This window comes from Trachurus japonicus, chromosome 2 (assembly GCF_045865225.1).
Source record: "Trachurus japonicus isolate A0001 chromosome 2, Traja_1.0".
NCBI classification, from domain to species: Eukaryota; Metazoa; Chordata; class Actinopteri; order Carangiformes; family Carangidae; genus Trachurus; species Trachurus japonicus.
In genome coordinates, this window is record NC_140908.1 from 3,872,129 (window position 1) to 3,896,592 (window position 24,464).

Sequence of the window (24,464 nt, forward strand, 5' to 3'; positions counted from 1 at the left end):
CAATAACAAGTGGTTTATTAACAACGTCAGCAAGATGAACTATAGATGTTGATTGTTAACTGCCTTTTATTTTGTCTGACATTTTAAAAATAGAACAACAACAAAACACAGCAGCAGCAGCCTTAAGCATGATTGGTCTTAAACATGCAAAAAAAGCCTTGGTGTTCTCCTTTAAAGAGGAGACAGCCCCCCTCTCTTTTCATGAGAGCATCTTGCCGGAGGCTGAAAACAGGCCAGGTGAGTGTCAACCTGTCTGAATGGCCCACAGTCAAGCCAACCAGAATATAGACTACAATAAGTCTGCTATTGTACATTTTCAAAATAAAACAGCCTAAACTATAAACCTTATTAACCCAGTCAGCACCGTATTCAGTAGGCTGCATATTGATTTTTATATCAAGTGAGTGTTTTTTAAAAGAACAAAGGGTTGAAAATATATATATATATTTTTCAGGACTGACATGTAACCTATTTTGAAGTTACAATGACAATACTTCTGGTTATATTTTAGCGGACTCTCTGACTTGACATGCCATCGTATCGACGACGGATGCGGCGGCCGCGGCGCGCGCGCATAACGTCAGCGATGGAGAAGTTTTGCTAAGTTAGCGCGAGACAGCAGCGGAATACCGGATATCAGGCGATCTGACTTAAAAAATATGACACAAGATGTAGACTCTTTCTAACTTTCTGGAGGCATTATAACGTGTATTTGTACAAAGTGTTTTGCCTCACATTAAGTCATATTTATAATAATAATAATAATAATAATAATTATTATTATTATTATTGTTGTTATAATAATACTACTACTACTAATAATAATAATTATTATAATACTACTACTACTACTACTAATAATACTAATTATTATTATTATTTAACCTGTGACTTATCCCCCTCCCTCTTTTTGAAATACTGGATGTAACGTGATGAGTGTGACAAATAGACACTGAAGTCACACGTCTAAAAGGCAGCCTATACAGTAGGCTACCTAACAGTGGACTAATACCTTATTTGCTACTTTATCCGATAATATTATAGGCTGAATAACGTAAAAAAGGCAAGTAAGTTTCATAAGGAGTCTAAAGAGAGGTATTCAAAAGAAAGTTTAAACAGCAGATGTTTGACGTGTAGGGAAGATGGGGGTGGTTAAATTAAATTAAATTAAATTAAATTAAATTAAATTAGGACTGTTGAGAGAGTTCACAATGTTTTTTGTTTGTTTGTTTCTTCTTTTTATTATTATTATTATTATTATTATTATTATTATTATTATTATTATTAATTTATTTATTTATTTATTTATTTATTTATTTGTTGTTATGTATGTCTTGATGGTGGACATTTAAAAGCTATGCTTCGTCCATCCCCCTTTCAGGCCAGGTGTTGTTGTTGACGTGTGAGTTTGTTCTGTCTGGTTACTGTGGACTGGTATGAAATAAACACTTATATACTACTTAAGGGGTCAAATTGGGTTTTTGATACGTGATGATTATAAATACCACCCGGCGACCTTTATTTTGAATTCAAGGACCGGAAGTGCTGCAGGTTATTCCCGCGCACTTCACGCAGCTTCCTGCTAATACACCGTCTCTTGGCGAACATGGCGGCAACTTGACAACGGCAGAGAGATGAAGACGGTGAGGACTCGGGCTTGAAAAAGGAAAAAGAGGTTTTGTTACAACAGGCTGCTGCTGTTGTAGGCCCCAAAACCTCGCCGACACACACACACTCACACTCACACACACACACTCACAAAGGCAAGACAGCTTCTTCGCTCGCCATGTTGGAAGTGAACAGCGCCCTTGTTGTCCCTGCTGCTGCTGCTGCTGCCGCTGCTGCTGCACGACCGAGGCCGGGGAAAACGCAAACGCGTCGGTGAGTTTTTCTAAAAGGAAAAAAAAAAACCACACACTGGGAGTCGAGGAGGCTACGCAGAGGAGAGGAGCGGAGAGGAGCGGAGAGGACAGCGGCTTCACCACCACCACCACCACCACCACCGGCCAGCCAGCCAGCCATGGAGGATGCGGCCTGCTGCAGTCGCCACCAGCAGCACCAGCAGCAGCACCAGCGTCTGATTTCCCATCCGACACACGCTCATTTTGATGGGAATTACCGCTAATTGCACCGCCACTAACACCACTAACACCAATCGACACTCCACGTCAATGACTGTTGCGGCAGAGGAGCCCCCACGGTGGAGTCGGCCGGTTCCCAAAATATGACCAGGGGTGCTGGGACGTGTTGGCAGCAAGAAGACGACGACTGTGGCTTCCAGATCTGGCTAGTAGAGCCCCCCCGCGACAACCAAAAGCCATTCACCGACTCCGAGAGGGCGCAGAGATGGCGACTGTCCTTGGCATCCCTCTTGTTCTTAACCATCCTCCTCTCTGATCACCTGTGGTTCTGCGCCGAGGCCAAACTGGCCCGGACCCTGGACAAGTTCTCCTCCTCCTCCTCGTCCTCCTCCTCCTCCTCCTACCACCTCCTGTCCCCCACTCAGACCCACTCATCAGCACACAGCAGCAGCCTCAGAGGAAACCCAGATGCTATTTTTATAGGAAACTCTACCAAACATTTGTGGCGGCTCGAAACTTGCCACAGGGATAGTTCAAGATCTAAGAACTGCTTCGCTTTCGCAGATGCCGACCATTTGTGCAGGGGCCTTTCCGACAGAGAGGGGACTCGGGCAGCAGCGGCTGTAAATATGAGCGATTTGTACCTTTCCTTTTGTAACTCCTACTCTCTGCTGGATTTGTTTTACGGCTCGACAAGTCCGGACAATTTGAACTGCAGCCTCGACGTGCTCGGCGATGGCGACACCACCAGATGCAGCCTGTGCGTCCAGGCGTACCAGCGCTACGACCAGCACGCCCAGGAGAAATACGAGGACTTTGAGCTCCTGACTCAGAAATATGAGCCTGGGGCATATTCAGTGAGGACGTGCATGGAGCAATGCAAGGTAGGTAGGCTGCAGAAAGGGAAGGGAAGGGTGCTGGGGAGGCTGGGGAGGGGGGGTTTGGATGTTGGATGTGGTGGCCATCTGTTGATTTGGGCCCGAATTGATGCCAGTTTTGGTCCTCCTCCTCCTCCTCCTCCTCCTCCTGCTGTCGCCATGGAGACGGATGACAGATTCAAGGAGACTCCCGGCTCCGGGCCTCATGTTCATTCATCTCCTCATTGTGTTGAGGCCCCATGCTAATGTGCAGATGGAGGCCCTCCTGCATCCAATCCAGCATCATTTCTCTATACCTCCCCCTCCTTCTCCTCTTTTTTTTTTTTTTTTTTAGTTCACGCTCTCTTCTTTGACATTGAAGGCTGCTATTGCTGCTGCTGCTGCACGTTTTTTTTTGCTTGATAGCCCATAATCCTGATCAAGCATCGATAACCTATAGCCAGGCCGGGGTGTAGTTGGTTGGAGGCAGCAGCAGCAGCAGCAGCAGCAGCAGCAGCTCTGATTACATTTTTAATGAGCAGCCAGTGTTGAGGAGGAAGAGAGAGACTGCCGGTAGCTAGCAAGCAAGCAGCCAGCCTATATATGCAAACAACTCTGTTTGAGCCTGTGTTGCGTTGTCGCAGTCCACCAGGTGTTCATCATGGCCGCCCCACTTCATATCGAGAGCATTTCATTAAAGTCAAGAGGTGTTTTCCCTGCCTAATGTGGCGGAAGGCTTTTTTTTTTTTTGTGTTTGCTCATCATTACTAGGTCCACTCGTATATAGCCTAGGCCTCGTCGTCTCAGCCCAGGCCCCAGACTTTCTTTGCTCTTATACTCTTTGATTGCCATGCGATTTGTTAACCACCAGAGCCAGGTTGCAGGCTGTTGTTGGAGGTGTCCGGGAAACGTAGGGGACTGGGAGGGAGTGAAGGAGGAGAGGAGAGGAGAGGAGAGGAGAGGAGAGGAGAGGAGGGACACAGCAGCAGCAGCAGCTACATCCAGCACCGCCGACAGGACAGCTCCTCCTCGGCTCCGGGGGCTGAGCTGGAGTCAGGGAGGAGCTGTCCGCGGTGCTGAGGCTGCAGGAGCTGAATGGCGCTGCATGCTCGGCTCCATTCATAGAAGCTCTGGCCAATCCCAGATGGCCTCCATTCACCCAGCCAGTGTCAGATCAGAGGCACAAAACCGCGACTCTAAACCAGGCCATCTGTCTGCTGCTTATACCGATCCCATGCAATATAGACCCACATGCACAGGAGCTGGGCCTAGTTAGGAAAACTAGCTTATATTTAGAAGAGGAAAACAGTGTGTGTGTGTGTGTGTGTGTTTATCAAACAATGAACCACTTTATTTTATATGCCCTGTAATCCTGGTAAAGACAACAGAGCTTTCAATCGTTAATCTTGTCAATTTAACATATTTATATGAAGAGTACACTTCCACACTTTATTGGCTCCTATGTTTAGACATCAGGCTTCACAGTTTTATTGCCGACGGTGATTTTGAAAACACAGTTGCCAACCTGGCTATTTATCAGTCAGCTATAACTGAAACCACAATTTTCAACCATGATTATAGTTTTACCACCAATCTTGTGTATATGGTCTGCAGAAAGAAGCGTGACTCATGTGATAATGTCCAGCTGTTGTTGAGTTAATGGCTACCTGAGAGCCTAGCTGTGCGACTAAATCTCTGTGGATATGGGAAGATTACAGTGTGCATCAAGCATAAGCAGGCATGGGAACATGAAAATAAAGAAATCCCTGCCTCATTGTCTCATTTTCCAAATGCAGGGCAGCAGCAGCAGCAGCAGCAGCAGCAGTGGAGCGTCAGTCAGTGTAGACGGGGAGATCGCTGACATTTGAAGTGAGGGTATTTGACATTGAGATTAGCGTTTGTTGTGCAGGAGTAGGTCCCGCGGTCCTCAGGTGGTGCTTTGATTCCTCTAGCCTGAGGTGAAACATCACACAGTGGACATGACCACTGTGTTGTTCCTCACAATGGGACCCTCCATCATCTGTCTCCGTGAAAACCCACCATTCATCTTGACAGCGGGGCCGGGCTTGAAACATTTAAACCGAGCCCCGGCGCTCTGTAATGCTGACTTGAAAGCGGCAGTGTTTCCCAGCGTTTTTGTTGCTGTTGTGGTGGTGGTGGTTGTTTCTTAGGGAACAGTGAAGCCAAATACAAACCTGGCTTCTCAAAAAGCACGTTGGCAGGAAAACAACTGTTATCCACCAAGGCCTGGGGTCCCAGCACTGTAATCATATTGTTTAATAATGTAGGGGTTTCCCACCTGCGATGCCAAAAAGTCGACTGTGTAACAACACGACTGTTATCAGGAAGCACGTTTTTAGGGCGCATGTGAGTCATTTTCATGTAGGTGCACTAAAGGGGAAACCCAAAAGCTGTTGTTTATGTAGATGATTGGAGTTTTTTTTTCTACGTCTGCGCTGCCGATGCTTTCATGATACTTCACAAACAAAAGAAACCTGTTTCCAGTAACCGAGTTAGCCTATAACATGTTCATGTCCCAAAGTCTGTAGCTTCCAAACAACACACAAAGTCGTCGTTAATAAGGAGAGATGGACAGAGTACTCGACCCCAAGTACTTGAGTAAGAGTACAAATACTACTGGTCAAAATTTACTCTGTAGCTCAGTCGACATGTTACTCGAGTAAGAATAAAAAAGTACTTGCTTTTGAAGGTACTTAAGTATCCAAAAGTACATGCTTTTAAATTTACTTTAAGTAAAAGTAAGAATAAGAGTACATTTCTTATTTTTTTTAAAAGTTTTTCTAAATGAATTTAAGGAGCTTTTAACTCTTGTTTCTGAGAATTAACTCAATTGTCATTTTCACGTTTTGTCCAATAGTATTTTAGAAAAAAAAAAAAATTTACTCCGTTACTGTCCACCACTGTTAATAAGGCGGCAACAACCTTTATTTTTTTATTGAAAAAGTCTCTCACAGGTTCTGAGAGTCCACCTTTTTCTGTGAATGTTTAGTAGAGAGGTTGGTGTGTCGGAGGTTGTGGGTTTGAATCTGAACAGTCTCAGTCAATTTTGAAGTCGAACACCTACACAAACGGCTGAAAGATGCACCTGCACTGTCTGGTCCTGTGGCTCAGTGTGTTAGGGAGCAGTTTGTGGTTTCCTAGGTCATCAGTCATGAGTTCGAGTCTTATGCGACGACGATTAGAATTTAAGGGTTCGGCGGCCAACGCAAACAGTCAAAGGCTCCGACCGACGCTGAGCCGCCAAGTGTCCGACCGACCCAGTGGCTCAGTGTGTTGGGTCAAACACAATCCAACAACTCCAAAACGCTCTCTCGTTGTGATGTTTTGGAGTTGTTGGATTGTGTATTTGATGAGTTTGATGAGGGAAACCAAGAAATCCCATTAACCTCCGTAGCGTAGCTCTGAGCAGCTCACGGCTCTGCTCTGCCGTTCTAAAAATAGCTTGCACTGACAACGAACCTACTGCTATGACTATAGGGACTATGGCAATGGGCCAATTTGCCAAAATGTTGAACTATCCCTTTAAAGAGACTCAGAGAAACATCTCAAAATTGATTTGTCCTGTGGCTCTGTGTGTTTGGGCCTTGTCTGCGTTTGCTAAGGTCGAGAGTTCAAGTCTCATGAGATGGAAGATGGAGTTTTGATACATAAAACACAAACTAAAAGTTATTAAATGCTGAATAGTCATATGTAATATTATACGATTTATTTTTTCTACGTAAGTGAACGTTTTATATTTATTTCTTGATCATTTATAGTATGTATCTGGCTCTGGTCTCCTCCTCCTCCATAACCCCCTACCTTCACCTCCTCCAGCAGAGGTGGGACCATCTACTGCTCCACACAACACAACACTGCCTATAAGACTTGACCCCTTGACCTCAGGAACACCTGACAGCCCTCTATTGCAATGCACCACCAGCTCTTTGGCTGCTGAACTACAAAATTCACATTGTTGCATAAAACTAATCGAACCCATGACCTTGGAGTCCGCAGATGTGGCCGTAACACACTGACGAGTCTGTCCTCAGGTATTTCTCTGAGCGTCGTCCTGAAGTTGTTTGTGTAGATGTAGTGTTGGACTTCAAAATGACTGAGACAGTTAGTTAGGGATGAACTCTTGACTTCCAAATCCAGTGACGGAGCTGAAAATAGGTAAGAATAGGAACTGAAGATGTTTGTTTTTCCTGCTCATTTAGTTGCAAATGTTTAATGCTACAGAGAAACTCTTGAAACTCGGGGGGGTGGGGGGTTGGGGTGAATCTTTCCTTTGTGAGAAAGATGAAAACCCAGAAATGATGCGTTCGAGGGCAGCCTCTTCATTTTTAGAAGAAGTCCCAGTCCCCACCTGACACTATCACACAGCAGGACGAAACCAAATATCTACAATTTTCTTCCACTGGAAATTATGTGGCAGCCAGGAATAAATGAATTTGGCTGCACAGGTGTGTGGTCATTTCATTTCACTGGTTTGTGAGTCTGCCAGACAAGGACTGCAGCTGACAAAGTAATGATGGAGTCTGTGGAGCTGAAGTGTCTAATATGACTTGTATTACTGTTAGACCTGGCTATTGTCCTGATTTCACTGCTGCATCATTACTGCAATAGAGAGCCTAAGCCGAAGCAGGAAGTAACGTCGCCATGGGGCCTCAACTCGGAAAAGGTCTCCATGTAAGTGAACAGGAGTTAAAGTTTTATTTCGTGATCCGATTGAATTGTGCCGTGAGAAAAAAAATATGACCTCTACCTGTTTAAAACATCACGTTTCATCCCGGGAAATCAGCAGTTTATCGTAAAACGGCAACGGAAGAATGTATTTTGTGTGAAGATTATAGGGGTGTGCCAAAAAATTTATTCACATAAGAATCGCAATTCTCATTTAAAAGAATAGTTCACCCAAAATTCAAATTGCACTCATTATCTACTCACCCTCATGTCGACTAAGGGCTGGGAGAAGTTTCAGAGTCCTCCGTGGCTTCTCTGAGTTACAGGGGGTCTCGGCGCAGCACTGCATGTCCATATAACGGTTGCAAATGGATACCAACTGTCTTCGTAACAAAAAGACACACCAAAAAACATCCAAATACCTACATAGTGCTCGTATGTAATGTCCGTCTTGTATTGAAGCCCCGAAATGCGAAATTGTTCCGAAAAAAATTAAATAAGTCTATATTTCAAGCTTGTTAGTAGCGGAAGCTCCTCTTTCTGGTCCGCAAATCTCGCGAGATTTGGACGTAGATCATGAGATTCTGTGACGTCACCTACGCGACCTGTAGTCTTTCTGGTTACAGATTCTTCGGAATATTATTTTACAATAGTTTTACAACAAACTGCTGATTTCTCTTCATGAACCGTGATGTTTTAAACAGGTAGAGGTCATATTTTTTTCTCATGGCACAATTCAATCGGATCACAAAATAAAACTTTGACTCTCGTTCACTTACATGGAGACTTTTTCCGGGTTGAGGTCCCGCGGTGACCGTTACTTCCTGCTTCCGCTTAGGCTCTCTATAGAAAAATATTTCCAAAAATTCAATCCCTGACAAGTCTGTGCACATATCCATCTCACACACACACACACTGCCACCCTCCAGGTCCAATTGAATGTCTAATCTTAGCCGGTGTTGTGTGTGCAAGTGGAAAGGAGGACAGCGTCCACAGCGTCGTCCCTCTTTAGATCCTTGTCAACCGCACACATCTGCATTGATCTGAGCTCGTTCTGAGCTGGAGGGACAGGGTGGCAGCATTACCAAGAGGTTGATCCCTATTGATCTGCACAGAGCGGTCCGCGTTCACTCGCCCTTCATTTGATAGTGGGCAGCTACACTCCGACCAAAATAGGGCAGCGGCGTCTGAGCTCAGTTAAGACATCATGTTACCGAGCGTGTGTGTGAGGGGATGTACAGTTCAGAAAGAGACCGGTGTTAAAGTTACACACTCTCCATCTGTTATCTCCCCAACTACCATACAGGCAGTTATGTAATTCAGCAGTAAATGATGTGTGACAACAGGGATATCACTTCTCAGATGTGGGAGTCCTGAAATAAAATCCAAGCGCTGATGGAAACATGTGAGGCGTCTTCTCTTATTGCTTGGAAAATACTTAAACTTAATGTAAAACCAGTAAATCTGCACTTTTTAAACTGAACTGTAATCAAAACAACTGTTGCCTATAGATTGTCATGAAATTCAGTTCAGTCACGATATGAATGAGCGTGAGAATAGACAAGAAAGACCTCAGACCTGCTGCTTTATTATCACTGACATCTACTTTTATACACTATGGGACCTATAAAAGATGGTATGTTTCTGCCCCAAAGTGGCCAAAGAAATATATTATTCATATTTAAATATGTATGTAATGTATAATTGTTGATTTTCTTTTTGTGAAACCGTCAGTGAGACAGTTGTAGCCGGTAAATGACAGGTTGATATGCCATTATGAACATTGACCTTAAGATCCCAGTATTGATTGGAAAAAAAATCAAAATGTTGCACTAAAATTTAGTTAGAAGATACCTGGCATCTTTTCATCAGTGAAGTGACAATATTTCCATGGAGATGCACGCATACTTTTAAAGGGATAGTTCAACATTTTGACAAATTGGCCCATTGCCATAATCCCTATAGTCATAGCAGTAGGTTCATTACCTTTAATTGTCGGTGCAAGCTATTTTTAGAACGGCGGAGCAGAGCCGCGAGCTGCTCAGAGCTACTCTACGGAGGCTCATGGGATTTCTTGGTTTCCCTCATCAAACTCATCAAATACACAATCCAACAACTCCACAACGCTCTGGTGGACAAGTTGTGACCTGCACATTCACCACACTATGAGATAATAACACAACGTTACCAGACAGAGTTGTTTTAGAGGTAAATACAGAGACTGCTTGATGAAAAACTGCCCCCGACAGGAACGTGCATCAGCGGTTTTGCATGAATTTCCCTCTAAAACAACTATCCCTTTAATGATGCATTCTTTTTACTGAAACCGTTTTGTGCGTCTAAAGCAAACCAGCATGGATACCGGCGTGCATGCAGCCATCAATAAATGAAAGACTGTTGAAGTGCATGGCATTCTTCTTCGGTGGTCAAGGTTGCACTAGACTAGAGAGCCACAAACGGAAGGAAGTGCCCACATGCGTTTTCTAATTTCCGTCTACCTGTGGCGGCGGTGAATGCTGACCTTGGAGAGGGGTTTTTGTCCCTTCAAGATGCCTGAGCCACTCCACGACAGCTCTCCTTTTTTTTTATGAATGGGCAGATCCCTGAGCTGCATGCTAATGAGGCAGGGGTCTAGCTGCAGAGAACAGCAGTGCTTCCATGTAGTTTTAACAGTGAAGCACCTGCGCAGAGAGCAGATCTCTAAACTGCACCACCTAGAGAGGGTTAAAGTGGATTACCCAATTAATAGGCCTCATTTAACCTCTGTGGCATTTCCATTATAGATGACACGTGCAGTCATTTCTCTGACATATAGTCATATTGTCAATCAAGTTCATCAGAGCTGCATCATCTCTGCTTGTAGGAATGGTCCAATTTAGAAAATGAGATTTTTTTTATTGAGCTTCTCATATTAAACAATCAAATTGCATCAAGAGGACACTGACTGAACCATATTTTTCGTCTTAACAACATTAATGAAACATACAAGCAGCCGGAATGACAAACAAGAAAAGCAGTTGCAGTGAATGTGTTGTATTCTGTGTGAGAGTTTCTTCTAAAAGCTCAGTCGTCTGGTTGTGGGTTTTTGGGTGAGTAAAGTGTGAGAATATGTGATTTTCAGGCCCTCGAAACACTGCATTGTTCCTCCTTCATAAAGTTCAGTAAGCTGGTCTAAACCCTGTTTCATGCCAGCGTCTAAGCACCACATCCTGACACGGATGGTGGGAAATCTGGGTTACTTCATATGGGAGCCTGAAGTGAAAAAAGATTTAAAATAAATTCTAATCTTGTTGCTTGGATCCAGTGTATTTGACAGAATGAAGTTGTTTTGTGAAACTCTACTTTTGCTTTTTGTGTAGATGGCAAGGAGAGAGACTGTTAATATTAATCAACCACTGGCTGTTACGTCAATGAATGTACGTATGTATGTATATATATATATGTATGTATATGCAGCATCTGGATTAATTCAATAATATAGTTTATATCTCAGTTGCACCGTCCAGTATCACCAAAATCAAAGGTTTGACCTTGTTAAAAAAGCTCATATTGTGTTATTTTATATAATATATGTAAACACAATGAATTTATTGTGTTTATATTAGAAATACATGGTTTTAATATCACACTTTACAGTCGAAAACTGCTGCTGCTTTGACTATTTTCCATCAACGTCTGAAGACCCTCAGGTCTAAACTCTGGCAGAGTTAACATATAAAAAAGCCAGATGTTCAGAGCTTTAAATCCAAATTTACTCTGAGATGAACACATTCAGCTATTGTGTAAAGATTAGAAAACATACTGTATGCAGTCCTAAATAAGATGCACAGATGTGTTATAATGACACATTCTTTAAAAAAAAGAAGAAAAAAAAAAGAAAAATCCTCCCCGGAGATGAATTCGATTTAGCTGCCAAGCTGCTCTCCTGTTTAGGCCATAATGGAGCAACCAAAATTTAATTACAAACGCATTCATTACATTGGATTTATAATTGTCAAAAAAAATGAAGATGTTGCAAGCAGGATCCCCCCCCCCTGTGAAACACCTAAGGGTGAGACTAATACTCACTATTCATTTATGGGCATGACATCAATTAGTCTAACAGTCCTGTTGTCTGCATAGGTATTTGAATGGATTATTTTTACAGGGACAGATAGACGCCTGAATGCATACTCCAGTTGCTGTGTGCTATATTGAATTTTAGTGTAATTAATGTAGAAAATGATTTTTTGGAGTGCAGTTTTTTTTTTTTTTTATTTATTTATTTACCATTGCTCAGATGGGACACTGTCCATAGGTGGATATACTATATGAAAACCCAAATATCCTATGTGCTGCCTTTAGGTGACATCTAAATTCCCCACCACTTTGCACTAATGGGATTATTTAACCTTCCCCCTTATTCACCATCACCAATGAAGTACCTCTCCCTTTTAACAAAGCCTCTCCAAACCAGGTCTGCATGTATACGGTGGACTAGGTAAAAGGTTATGTTTGAATCTCTGTTAAGCTCCATGTGGCCCATTAGGATGATTGAGCAGGATGTTTGTCCTGTTAACTGAATTGTGATTGGGCACTGAGTTTTGTTTATGAGACAGTATGAGACTGTTTACCTAACTGCACTGCATTTCCCAAGAAAGGTAGGAGTTTCAGGTTAGATTTCTGATTCCTGTCGCAATTTGCATGAAATCTCATTACGTTTTTTTTTTGAGTAATGACTGGAAAACGTTTGTGAGGTCAAACTGATCTTGATCTTTGACCTTTGACCACTAAGATCTAATCAAAACGTCCATGAGACGAGTCCAAGTGAACATTAGTCCTAAAATTGACAAGATTCCTAGCATAGAAATCTAGACGCACCCTAGCGGCAGCAAATATATTTGCTCAGCAGGTCTAGAAACGAGGGTTAGAAACAAGCTAGGAACGAGCCATAGGAACTTTTTGAGTCTCGAACAGCGTTTGTGTTCACCAATCACAGCGCTCTGTCTGTTTAAAGAGTCGTTGGGCGGGCTTAACGCCATGACGACATACTTGCGACGGTGAAAAACATGACAAGATGGCTTTGGCAAAGGAATCGTTTGAATCGGCGTTGGCATCAACTTTGAAAGAATTAAACTTGTCATTTTCTTTAAAAGTTGAGCAAGAAACTGCACTGAAGTCATTCATTTGGAAGAAGGATGTATTTGGTGTTTTGCCGACGGCATATGGGAAAAGTTTAATCTACCGATGTCATCCTGCTCTTTGCTCTGATTAGTCGTAGCACTACCCTATTGGTGCAGAGGCAGTTTGAAAGACAGCCTTCATCCCGCCCCCTGGATTGAGCCGAGGTCTACCGGTCGTTGCCAGACTAGACATTTTAACCATATATAGTCTGGCTTGTCAGGCTAAAAGATTCGCTCAAGGCGTTACAAACATCCCTTTTCTACCAAAAAGAAACTGGTGGTTGATAATATACAATAACGCTAACTCTACTGCACTGCCAATGTATGATATTTGTGGTTCATTAAAGAGCATCTCTCTGGGACACTGTAACACCACATTAACGTGCAGCAGCGCCCGCAGTGGCATAGTAACGTGATGATTGATAAAAAATCTAAAAGCTTTTCATTCAGATTTTCCAGCTTATCTCGCCACAGGGCCGATTTACATCGTCTAACGCTGCTCTCCGCTCCGAGATGTTTTCTGCTCGACGTGAGCCGACGGAGGATGAAAACAGGAGAAGCAGTGGGGGGAAATACAGGAGCAGGAGCCACTGAGCCAGAGAAGGGGAAAGTCTGCAAAAGCAGTGTCGCAGCAATAACAGCTCAGTGATGTAGCGACGGAGGTTCGCTATTGGTCAGCGGTGAGGATTTAGATGTCGAGCAGTGATTTCATTGAAACTAACTGATTTCTTCTGGACATTTTTCCGCTTTTTATTCAGCTACGTCAGCAGCAGTCCATCATTTCCAGTTAACCTGAGACATGGGTGTTGGATTTTCATGTTTTGCTCATTCCTCTTCTGTAGTTAAGGGTGTTTTAGTCTAGTTTGATGTTTTATTAGCCTTTAGAAACGCACACGCAAACACACATAGATGCGTTCAGACTATTGAACTGCAGTGTATCATTACTCCACCTGGGGGTAAGAGAGACGTGACACTAAATAAAGGCAACAGTAAACTATTGTATTTCTCACAAATGACGCAGTTTGCCTTTTGGAAAGCCAGTATTATACATCACTGTAATTTGACCTTTAAGTGTGTTGATACACAGTAGTGAGGCGCAGCAGCAGCAGCATCCACACAATGTATTTTTAAAACAAAAAGAGCAAGAGGTACAGGCACAGGAAACCACATGTAAATGGACATAATAAAAAGTATATTTGTTCTAGTGTAATAGCCTGTACCATGATGTTAGTAGCTACTAAAAAAAAGAGTGAATACACTGTAAAAACTCAAAATCTTTCCAAGAATATTTGTCTTATTTCTTGTCAAAATGTCTCATTTCTAGTCAAAACTAATCTCTTTTCTCTTAAAATAAGACTCGTCACCTAAAAATGAACTTGTTTTTAGATCATTTTCACTTGTTTCAAACAAGTTTTCAATTGAAATAAGTAGAATAATCTGCCAGTGAAAGCAGGTTTTTTGTACTTGTAATAAGAAAGAAAAACTTGATCCGCTATCAGATTTTTCTACTTATTTCAAGTGAAAATATGCTTGAAAAAAGTAAAAGGTGTCTAAAAAACAAGCTACTTTTTATGTGATGAGTCTTATTTTCAGAATAATGAGATTTGTTTTGACTAGAAATGACATTTTAACTAGAAATAAGACAAATATTCTTGGTAAGATATTTGAGTTTTTGCAGTGTATTATTTATCTTTCCTGACGCAGGAATAGGAGGCTGTGTTTGTTGGGTCCTTAATGTTGGAATCAGACCAAAGCCAAAAAATGTGTGGTTGAAACATCATCCCTCATCAAACTGTGTAACTTCACTGTCAAAATAATGTGTGAAAAATTGGGCTTTGTGTAAGAATGATGATTTCTCCGATTTGTACTAAACGCGGTGGAGAGTTGGGTCATGGACCTGGTGAAGAGTCCTTAAAGGTATATTGTGTAGGAAGTACTCCCATCTAGCGTTGTGGTTGTATATCGCAAGCAACTCAATCGTATTTTTCATGCTGTATTCACGTGAAATCGGGCAGACGGGAGACGGACGACAGCCGCTGCAGGTAACGGCATAAGCCTCTATGTAAACAAGTGGTCCGTCACCACGAGGCAAAACAATACACGTGACAATATGTTGTCATGGCGATGTGGTATTGTTTACCTGACCCACGTTTTACCGGCTTTCTCTCGATTCTGTGACTAAAATGACATCTGGTTTGTTAGCGACGGCCGTCTGCCCGACTGCAGGTGAATGCAGCTTCAGTGTAACACTCCATTCCTCCTCACTGCGTTACCACGGTGACTTTTCACAGACGCCACCTCGACCTGAGCCGACAGCTCCGGTGTCTCCGCTGAGTTTCCGTGGTTACCTACTGTCACGCTGCCACTGAACGTAAAAACATGGCGACACCACATGGCAGCAGCACCGAGCTTACCCGCTCCATGGAGATATGAATGATATGAACGGCTCATTCAGAGCTGAAAGGAACACTTCAGTTTGTTGATGGGGGGGATTACTGATTAATGAAAAACAGACTTTTGAACGAAACAATCGATTTTCCTGAATAGATACCAGGAGAAGTTACACAATGTACCTTTAAATTCAATGTTTTTCTCTGAATCTCTGTTGCTTCCTGTTTGACAATGCCCATCTCCTGGCTTTACATCTTGGCCTGATGCTGCACTTTCTATAAACAAATTGGACCAAGTGAGAATCCGCTCCAGACATGAGCTCTGAGGTCGTTGTTGGGTCTGTTTTTCGGTCGACACCGGCTGTGACTTGTTGTGTATCAGTCAGCAGCAGCGGCTCCTGAGGTGCTGAGAGGACGGGACCTTTGGCGCTGCTGACTGTCAGCAGAAAGTTATTGGATATAAATAGTTTCATGGAGGCTCAGCAGGTCAGAGTCAGAATTGCTTTTTCTGCATTGATTTATTGATTTTTAATGCTAAAGCTCGTAGCGACACCGCTGGGATCACTGATCAATCATGTCCAGAACATACAAACAGCAGGGCGAGCTGTCTATTTAAAGGGATAGTTCACCCAAAATTCAAATTTCACTCATTATCTACTCACCCTCATGTGGACTAAGGGCTGGGAGAAGTTTCAGAGTCCTCTGTGCCTTCTCTGAGTTACGGGGGGGTCCGCGCAGCAGTATTTGTCCATATAATGGTTGTGAATGGTGCTCACTTTTCTTTGTCCAAAAAGACACACCAAAAAACATCCAAATACCTCCATACTGCTCGTCTGTAATGTCCCTCTTGTATTGAAGCCCCAACATGAGAAATTGTTCCGAAAAAAATTAAATAAGTCTATGTTTTAAGCTTGTTTGTAGCGGAAGCTCTCAGTGCTCCCAGTCTCCTCTTCCTGTGTCAGTGCAAATCTCGCGTGATTTGCACTGTCCGGCGGAACAATTTCTCATGTTGGGGCTTCAATACAAGAGGGACATTACAGACGAGCACTATGGAGGTATTTGGATGTTTTTTGGTGTGTCTTTTTGGACGAAGAGAAGCGAGCTCCGTTCACAACCATTATATGGACAAATACTGCTGCGCGGACCCCCCCGTACCCCCGAGAAGGCACGGAGGACTCTGAAACTTCTCCCAGCCCTTAGTCGACATGAGGGTGAGTAGATAATGAAATTTGAATTTTGGGTGAACTATCCCTTTAAATGACTGGAGCTGATGCATTTGATTAAAAAATAGGCCCTGTATACGTTTACTGTTTGGGTTAACTGCACTAAGAGAGGGGTAAAAAAAGCTGAGGGTGTCAACGATTAGCAGAAGCACCTGCTACACCCACAGTCCTGATGTTCCTGCGTCGTGGCCTCCTCTCCAAACTTGATCCGCCAAGTGGGCAGGTGAGCCGAGAGCCGCTCTGCTCGGCTTCGAGGAGCTGAACTCTCCTCTCCCGTCTCTTCAGCTGCAGTTTGGCTCTGTAACAACAAGCGCTGCTGGACTGTTACTTAACTATTCTCTCTGCGGTGCTTATTGTGATACAGCCCAGGGACCGGAGTAGAGGTGTTTGGGTTTCAAGGTCGGGATGTTGACTGTAAACGCGGCCACGAGGCCTGCAGGACCTAATGTCAGGTTCCTGGTGTGGGTGGAATCAGGAGTGGAAATCCTCATGGCTATTTTATTTATATTTTTGTCCTTGTACATTAACCTCAGCTAGCTTTAGTGATATTTCTTAAGTATAACACACCACAGAGCTTCATGTCGCCTTCAGACTCCTGGCTTTATCAGTGTGACTCCCTATTTTTCAACCGTCTCTTAGTGCCACATATTAAATGGCCGCCCACTATCATACAGTCTCAGAACAACATGAACAACAACAGACATCCTTTAAAGAGGAACTATGCAGGATTTGTAGCTTAACTATGCTACATTTTTTACCTTAATTAAACCGCTTCAGAGTAATTGAGGCCTTTCACTGCGTGTCACTTGTTGAATCTACACAAAAACTACACAAATATACACATCGTAACATCGTATATGATATAAAACGTTATCCACCACCGCTCTATTGATTGATTTCTCGCCGGCCTTGTTGTAAACAAATGCGCATGACCAAGAGGAGGGTTAGCAAAACAGCAGAAAAGCGACCGGACTTACATAGTTCCTCTTTAATGCACAGTGGCATTTTAACATTATCATTTATTTCTTTTCTTTTTTTTTTTTTTACTTGTATTTGGGGAAAAAGCACTCTTACTGTATCTATGGTCAATAACTAAAACATGTCATTTGATGATAATAGTTTTCATCATTGTCATCTCATCATCATTACCGTCTTCCTGCGTCCTGAGTTTTTGCATCTCACTTTGCACTGTGAACATTTATTCAGAGATTCATTCTATAAATATAGGTATTTAAAGGGATAGTTCAACATTTTGGCAAATTGGCCCATTGCCAGAATCCCTATAGTCATAGCAGTAGGTTTGTTACCTTTAATTGTCGGTGCAAGCTATTTTTAGAACGGTGGAGCAGAGCCGCGAGCTGTTCAGAGCTATGCTACGGAGGCTCATGGGATTTATTGGTTTCTCTCATCAAACTCATCAAATACACAATCCAACAACTCCAAAACGCTCTGGTGGACAAGTTGTGACCTGCACATTCACCACACTATGAGATAATAATGGAATGTTACGAGACAGAGTTGTTTTTGAGGCAAATACAGAGACTGCTTGATGAAAAACTGCTCCTGACGGGAACGTGCATCAGCGGTTTTGCATGAATTTCCCTCTGTCATTTGATGATAATACTGTAGTTTTCATCGTCATCTCATCGTCATCATTACCGTCTTCCTGCGTCCTGAGTACGGACCTTTCTTTGGCCGTGACGGAGGTGAACGTTGACACTCACAGTGTTGCGTAAGGAGGAGTGCACTCTTCACCACACTTATCTGCCCTCCGTCACTCACACTGTGACCTTTCACATTTTCACTCGGATTGCCCGGACCTGATTGCCGCTCACTGAGCCGATCGTTCCTCCTCCCTGTCATTACTGCCAACACTTACTTGGCTGATAATGTTTTGTCATTAAGGGTGTGTGTGTGATAATAAGTGATGTCAACACCGCCTTTCGTATGTTATTTCCTGTGGACACCAAAGTTGTGGAGGGTCAGAGCCAGCCGCACTCTGGATGAAACATAATGACTGTATTCCAGGAGGCAGAGTCTTCATCAGGTTGATGCACAGCTGCTGTGAGTTAAAAAAACTAAACAAAACATGTTTAGCTCCATGCAGATATGATTTGCAGTGGTGACAGTAATGGAGTAAATTTACTTGAGTACTGTACTTAAGTACATATCCAGAAGATTTGTACTTTACTTGAGTATTAGATTTCTTTGGTACTTATTACTCTTACTTGAATACATTTCCAAGACAAATATTTTTACTTTTACGCGAGTTAATTTCTAGGAAGGCTGAAAAGTACTGGTTACTTTCAGGTCTGCTCTTTTTTTTCTTTTTCTTTTTCTAAAACTTCAACTTCAACTTCAACTTCAACTTCAAACAACTTTATTAATCCCACCAGGGGCAATTGATTTCAGCAGCTTGCACAGTCCAAAAAAACACAGTACACACAATATAAAAGATAAGGTAAATAAATAGAATAGGATGCCAAGGGTACAGTGTTGTCAAAGATCAGTTGAATGAGTGAATAAATACATAAGTTGCACATGTTTGACCAATAAAATGTGCATGGTAAGAGGAATAAAATCATTATAAAGAATTTAAGAGGCGAAAAGCAGAGAGGATAAAAGATTTTAAAAAACGGTTTGTCTTGCAGACAGGTGAAACATAGCGACGACCTGAGGGCAACAGAGAGAATTCACTTGACAGCATGTGACCAGGAGAAGACAAAATATTATTTACTTTCCTCAAAGTTTGTTGGTCACAAAAACTGTTCAGGTCCCTGAGTTTCATTCATTCCATAAAATACTATTGGACAAAACGTGAAAATGACAATTGCTGTCCTCTTATGATCCCATTCATTTTATTTGTATTTATAGGTGTTTCTGCAGCTTTATATAACATTGTGGTTCTAAAAGCAGCACATCAGTGCAGCTGCTTTCAAAGAGTTCATTCTCACAAACAAGTTAACAAAGTTAAAAGTTCCTTAAATTCATTTAGAAAAAAATATAGTAATTCATTGATGTGAAGAATAAGAAATTTACTCTTACTTTTACTTAAAGTACATTTAAAAGCATGTACTTTTGGATACTTCAGTACCTTTAAAAGCAAGTACTTTTTTACTCTTACTGGAGTAACATGTCGACTGAGCTACTTTTACTTGTAACGGAGTAAATTTTGACCAGTAGTATTTGTACTCTTACTCAAGTACTGGGGTGGAGTACTCTGTCCATCTCTGATGATTTGACAGTTTACTGACAGTGCTAATACACTGCGCTTTCAGAAAGTATTCAGACCCCATTGCTTATGTTGCAGCCTTATGCTGATATTCCATCTTCACATTCACACGATACGCTGCTCCAGTGATGTTACATAATAATCCGGTGCTTTGTTTTAGGCCTCTACTACAGTAACTACGGTGGCCCGGAGAGCTCAGTGCACTGCAGCCAGACAACACAAACATATTCATCAGTTTCCCAACACAAACCATCCACGCCTGCCTGTGTCTCTCAGCTGAGTTCATCACTGTTATGTCTCCCCTGGAAGCACTTCTGTTGCTGTTTGTGCTACTTGCAGCACATTTGTGTATTTGGTTGTGTTGTATTTGGAGCTACACGTGTTGTAAGGGTGTTATGTCCTGTAACTATTACTCTTTGAACATTTAGTTTTTTAACTTTGGACTGAGTCACATTTAGCTCTTTCTTTCTTTGTGCTACTCAACTCCCCGCTCTCGCTCCGTAGCTACCTCACAAACTCATACGTGGATCGATGTTTTCATTTAACTCTAAGCAGAAAGTAAATAAGCGTTTCACCAAAATGTCAAACTATTACTTGAAAATGGCAGGCACAGACTTACAGTGCACATGCCAGCCTTTAAACAGAGCCTATAGGATGGATGTGTGTGAGAACAGCCTTGTTTGCTCATTTAGAAACGTGCCTAAAAGGTTGAACAGTGCAGCCGAGCTCCGTCCAGTTTGTTTTGGTTCTCATGTGTCAAAGCGTCACAAAGCCTCCGTTCAGCATTTATCCGGCTGTGTTTATCGTGGAGCGATGTCTCAGGGGTGGGCTGGGCGGGTGGGGGGTGGGGGGGGTCAGTCAATATGTCCTGGGCTTAGGTCGAGCCTCCTGCAGTCGGCAGGCTCCGCATCGATAGAGAAAAGCAGAGCCATGCTGACCTATTCAGCAGCCTCCCTGAGCTCTGATCCAGCTGAAAATGAATTCTTTAAACCTTTGGAGAAGAGAGCTGCAGGGCTGGCGTGGAGCCAACAAAGACCCTGTGACCAGAGCACGGCTTAATCTACTGAACATGAGACCAGAACCTGGGAAACAACTCGAATTTAGTTTAAACTGAGGGTTATTCCCTTCAAGCGACAGGATTTACACACCAATTCTCAGATCTGGCTGTTTGGTGAATACATCTAATTCGTTGCTGCGCCTCGTGCTCGAACGGGGGCTGAAAACAAATCCTGCCATGCACATTCACGATCATGTTTTTTCTCAGAACTAATCTACAAAACACAGTTCAGGGAAACGGCAGTGTTTACGTCCTCGCGCCCTGATAGGTGGATCCAATCCTCCTCTGTCCACACATGGATCAGGAGCTGACGCAGAAGACAAAAGAGATCTTTAAAAAAAAAAAAAGCACGCTGCATTATGTCAAAGTCTGACCCCAGTGCTCCAACATCCCATAATGCGCCTTTTACTCTGTGGGGCATTTCCAGTTAAAAGGTGCAAGGTGTCCGGAAGCTTCTGGACGCTTGTCAATACCATTGATGGATCACTAATCAAGGCCTTTGTTTGCTGTTTTCTCCTTTAAATATTGTTCCCTCAGACCAGTGGGCTTCTGGGAAATTGACCATTTTGTTTGTTTTTGCATCTCACTTTGCACTGTGAACATTTATTTAGAGGAAATACAAATATGTATCTATAAATATAGGTATTTAAAGGGATAGTTCAACATTTTGGCAAATTGGCCCATTGCCATAATCCCTATAGTCATAGCAGTAGGTTCGTTACCTTTAATTGTCGGTGCAGGCTGTTTTTAGAACGGCGGAGCAGAGCCGTGAGCTGCTCAGAGCTACGCTACAGAGGCTCATAGGATTTCTTGGTTTCCCTCATCAAACTCATCAAATACACAATCCAACAACTCCACAACGCTCTGGTGGACAAGTTGTGACCTGCACATTCACCACGCTATGAGATAATAACACAACGTTACCACACAGAGTTGTTTTAGAAGGAAATACAGAGTCTGCTTGCTGAAAAACTGCCCCAGACGGGAACACACATCAGTGGTTTTGCATGAATTTCCCTCTAAAACAACTCTGTCTGGTAACGTTGTGTTATTATTTCATAGCGTGGTGAATGTGCAGGTCACAACTTGTCCACCAGAGCGTTTTGGAGTTGTTGGATTGTGTATTTGATGAGTAGTCAGGTACAAATATGACTTGACCCTAAACAAATTCTAACAAAAGGTTTCTCAGTTGTTTTTTATAGTATTAGATGTCCTTAATAACATACTAAAAGTTTACCAAAATTTGACCACTAGAAAGGTGTTATTTTCAAGATGGCGTCCAAGATGGATAGGAAGCCTGAGGAGACACCACAGGTGAATAGGGTAACATTTTTAACTAACAGATATCACCATGAAACTTCCCAAGTTTATCACTTACATTAAGACAAATATTTTTTGTATTACAAGTTTTGTCAAATTGTATGTTTAAATATGTAAATTAGGCAATATCTCATTAAATATGCGCTAATTTGCATATCCGAAATCTGAACAATGGATAAAAGCCACTTTCAAAATTCTTGTTTTATTTTGTTGACATACTAGAGTCAGAAGTTTTTACAGAGGGGATTTTGGATATCTCTCTTTATCACTCTGTAAATGAGAAAATACTGTCACCAGCCCTAAAAATTCAAGTTGGTCGTGTTTTTAGGAGTAAAATGTTGTATAAATCAGGCTATGAATGATATATCAACAATCCCCTCTGTAAAAACCTTCAGAATATAGAAAGGGATCAAACTGGAAGGTTTGGTGTCTGTAAGTGCTGCTGAAGTGGAGATTTCGGGCTCTTATACCGCCTAGAGTTTGATGAGGGAAACCAAGAAATCCCATGAGCCTCCGTAGCGTAGCTCTGAGCAGCTCATGGCTCTGCTCTGCCGTTCTAAAAATAGCTTGCACCGACAATTAAAGGTAACGAACCTACTGCTATGATTATAGAGATTCTGGCAATGGGCCAATTTGCCAAAATGTTTAACTACTGTATCCTTTAATGGCTTTATTTAAGCCACAGTGGTCCACTGCAGCGCTCTTTAACCCCGTTCTTTCCCAGAGAGCCCTTGTTGCTGGAGGACGACACAGTGAACGCACAAACAAGGGTTGCGCTGAAAATTGCACAAAACCATCTAATTTGATGAGGCCGTTCGGTCTCAGAGAGCCACTTTCCAGAAGCACACATCCAAAGTGCCTGGAAATGTTACATCAGCAGGGAATGGGGAGGGGAGGGGGGGGGGCGGGGGTGCAATAAGTGCGGACATCAATGCGAGGAAGACAGACACGTGTTTACATCCCTGTCCTGCTCGATTATCCCAGGGTTGCGTCAGAGACCCGAGGCCGGCTGCTGAGTGCATCAAAGTCCTGCCAACATTTTTGGCGGGATTGATGTTGTGCGTGCCGTGCGTGTGGTATGAAAAATGCTCCTTCAAGTTCTGAGCTCTGCACGTGACTCTGTCTCCATTTCCACCTTTAAAAGCTTTAAAATCCAGAATCTGCATCTAACATTTTTGCACACTCGGTACATTTCCAGTGCTGACAAAACGCCTCTCGTCAAACAACGAACGGCATCCAGGTGGTGTGACAGAGAGACAGAGAGACGCTTCCTGTTTTACCACCATTTCTGTGAGCGGTAATGATCTGTGTCATTCATCCCATCTAACTGGGATCTCACTGTGTCGCTGACTCATATGCTTTTTATAGCCGTCATTCCACTTTGCAGCCACCACCACGTGTGTGCATGTGCGACAACACCGTCCTGCTGCCGGGCACAAAGAGTGTCAATACTTCACGGCGTGTTGACTTGAAGTTGTTACCTGCGCGGCCGGCAGCTTATACCTGCATGAGTACAGTCCACTCAGAGCTTGATAGAGCCAAACACGTTCAATAGGAAAGCTGTTTATCACACACGTCATAGATGCACACATTTAGCTGAGACACACAGTGCTTTCTCAAATAAAAAGGAGCAATGATGTCATAACTGTATCCTATACAGTAATAAAACATATATGTGTACTAATATAATAAGTACAAATGTGTGTCCTTATAATGGAGAAATCCAGGACACATTTAAAACACAGGACAGGAGATATATGCATGTGTCAATGTACCTATATGTACTTCCTTCCTATATGATCATTCATGCATGCAAAACGATATGAAACCGCATTAATTAATTTAACCTTGTACCTCCACAGTTTGTCTTTGCATAGCACAGTCATTTAGCCTGCAGAGCGATGCATTCATTTGCTTTTACTTCGCTCCACTAGTTCTTTACATTAACCTGAACTGGGCTTCCCCTCTGCCTCCTGAGCACAATCACTCCCCGGGCAATATTAAACCACTTTTGTGCAATTATTTAACTGAGATTTTCATCTTGCATATTAGTTAGTTAGCAGGAAATGAACATCATTTTGGCACAGCTAAAATCACAAAGCTAAAGTTCTGGTTATTATTTTTTTTCCCCCTGTTGTTGAAGGGATGCCCAGCAAACCCTGAAATGCCTGTGCAGCTGAGCGGCTCCGCTCGGCTCTCCCACAGCCGTCTCCTCTGTGTCAGCTGACAGGCATGTGGATCATGGGAACGGTGAGGGGAAGCCCTCAGCGCCCAGGAGAAGCAGGAGCTGTCAGCCGGAGACGGCTGCTTCCTGGGAGCTGGTGCAGTGACCAACACGGAGCTGGGTTTATAATTCAGTGTGTGTGTGTGTGTGTTTATAGTCTATCTATCTGAGCTGTGCTGAGCTGGGGTTCCCCCTGAAGCAAAGCAGACGGAAAACCTTCCTGTTTACCACT

General features: G+C 42.8%; 1 protein-coding gene across 2 annotated transcripts in view; it reads left to right on the forward strand.

Moving 5' to 3' along the window:
* Positions 1-1,873: 1,873 nt before the first annotated feature.
* The window catches only part of nalf1a (NALCN channel auxiliary factor 1a), a 36,607-nt gene continuing 14,016 nt past the window's right edge, over positions 1,874-24,464 (forward strand). The window contains exons 1-2 of one of the 2 annotated variants that reach the window (XM_085796042.1): positions 1,879-2,472; positions 2,509-2,965. In XM_085796042.1, coding sequence (XP_085652168.1) covers positions 2,225-2,472; positions 2,509-2,965 — 705 coding nt within the window. In that variant the 5' untranslated portion in view covers positions 1,879-2,224. Of the gene's footprint in view, positions 2,966-24,464 lie in introns of both variants that reach the window. The other variant, XM_085796031.1, reaches the window with a different exon arrangement.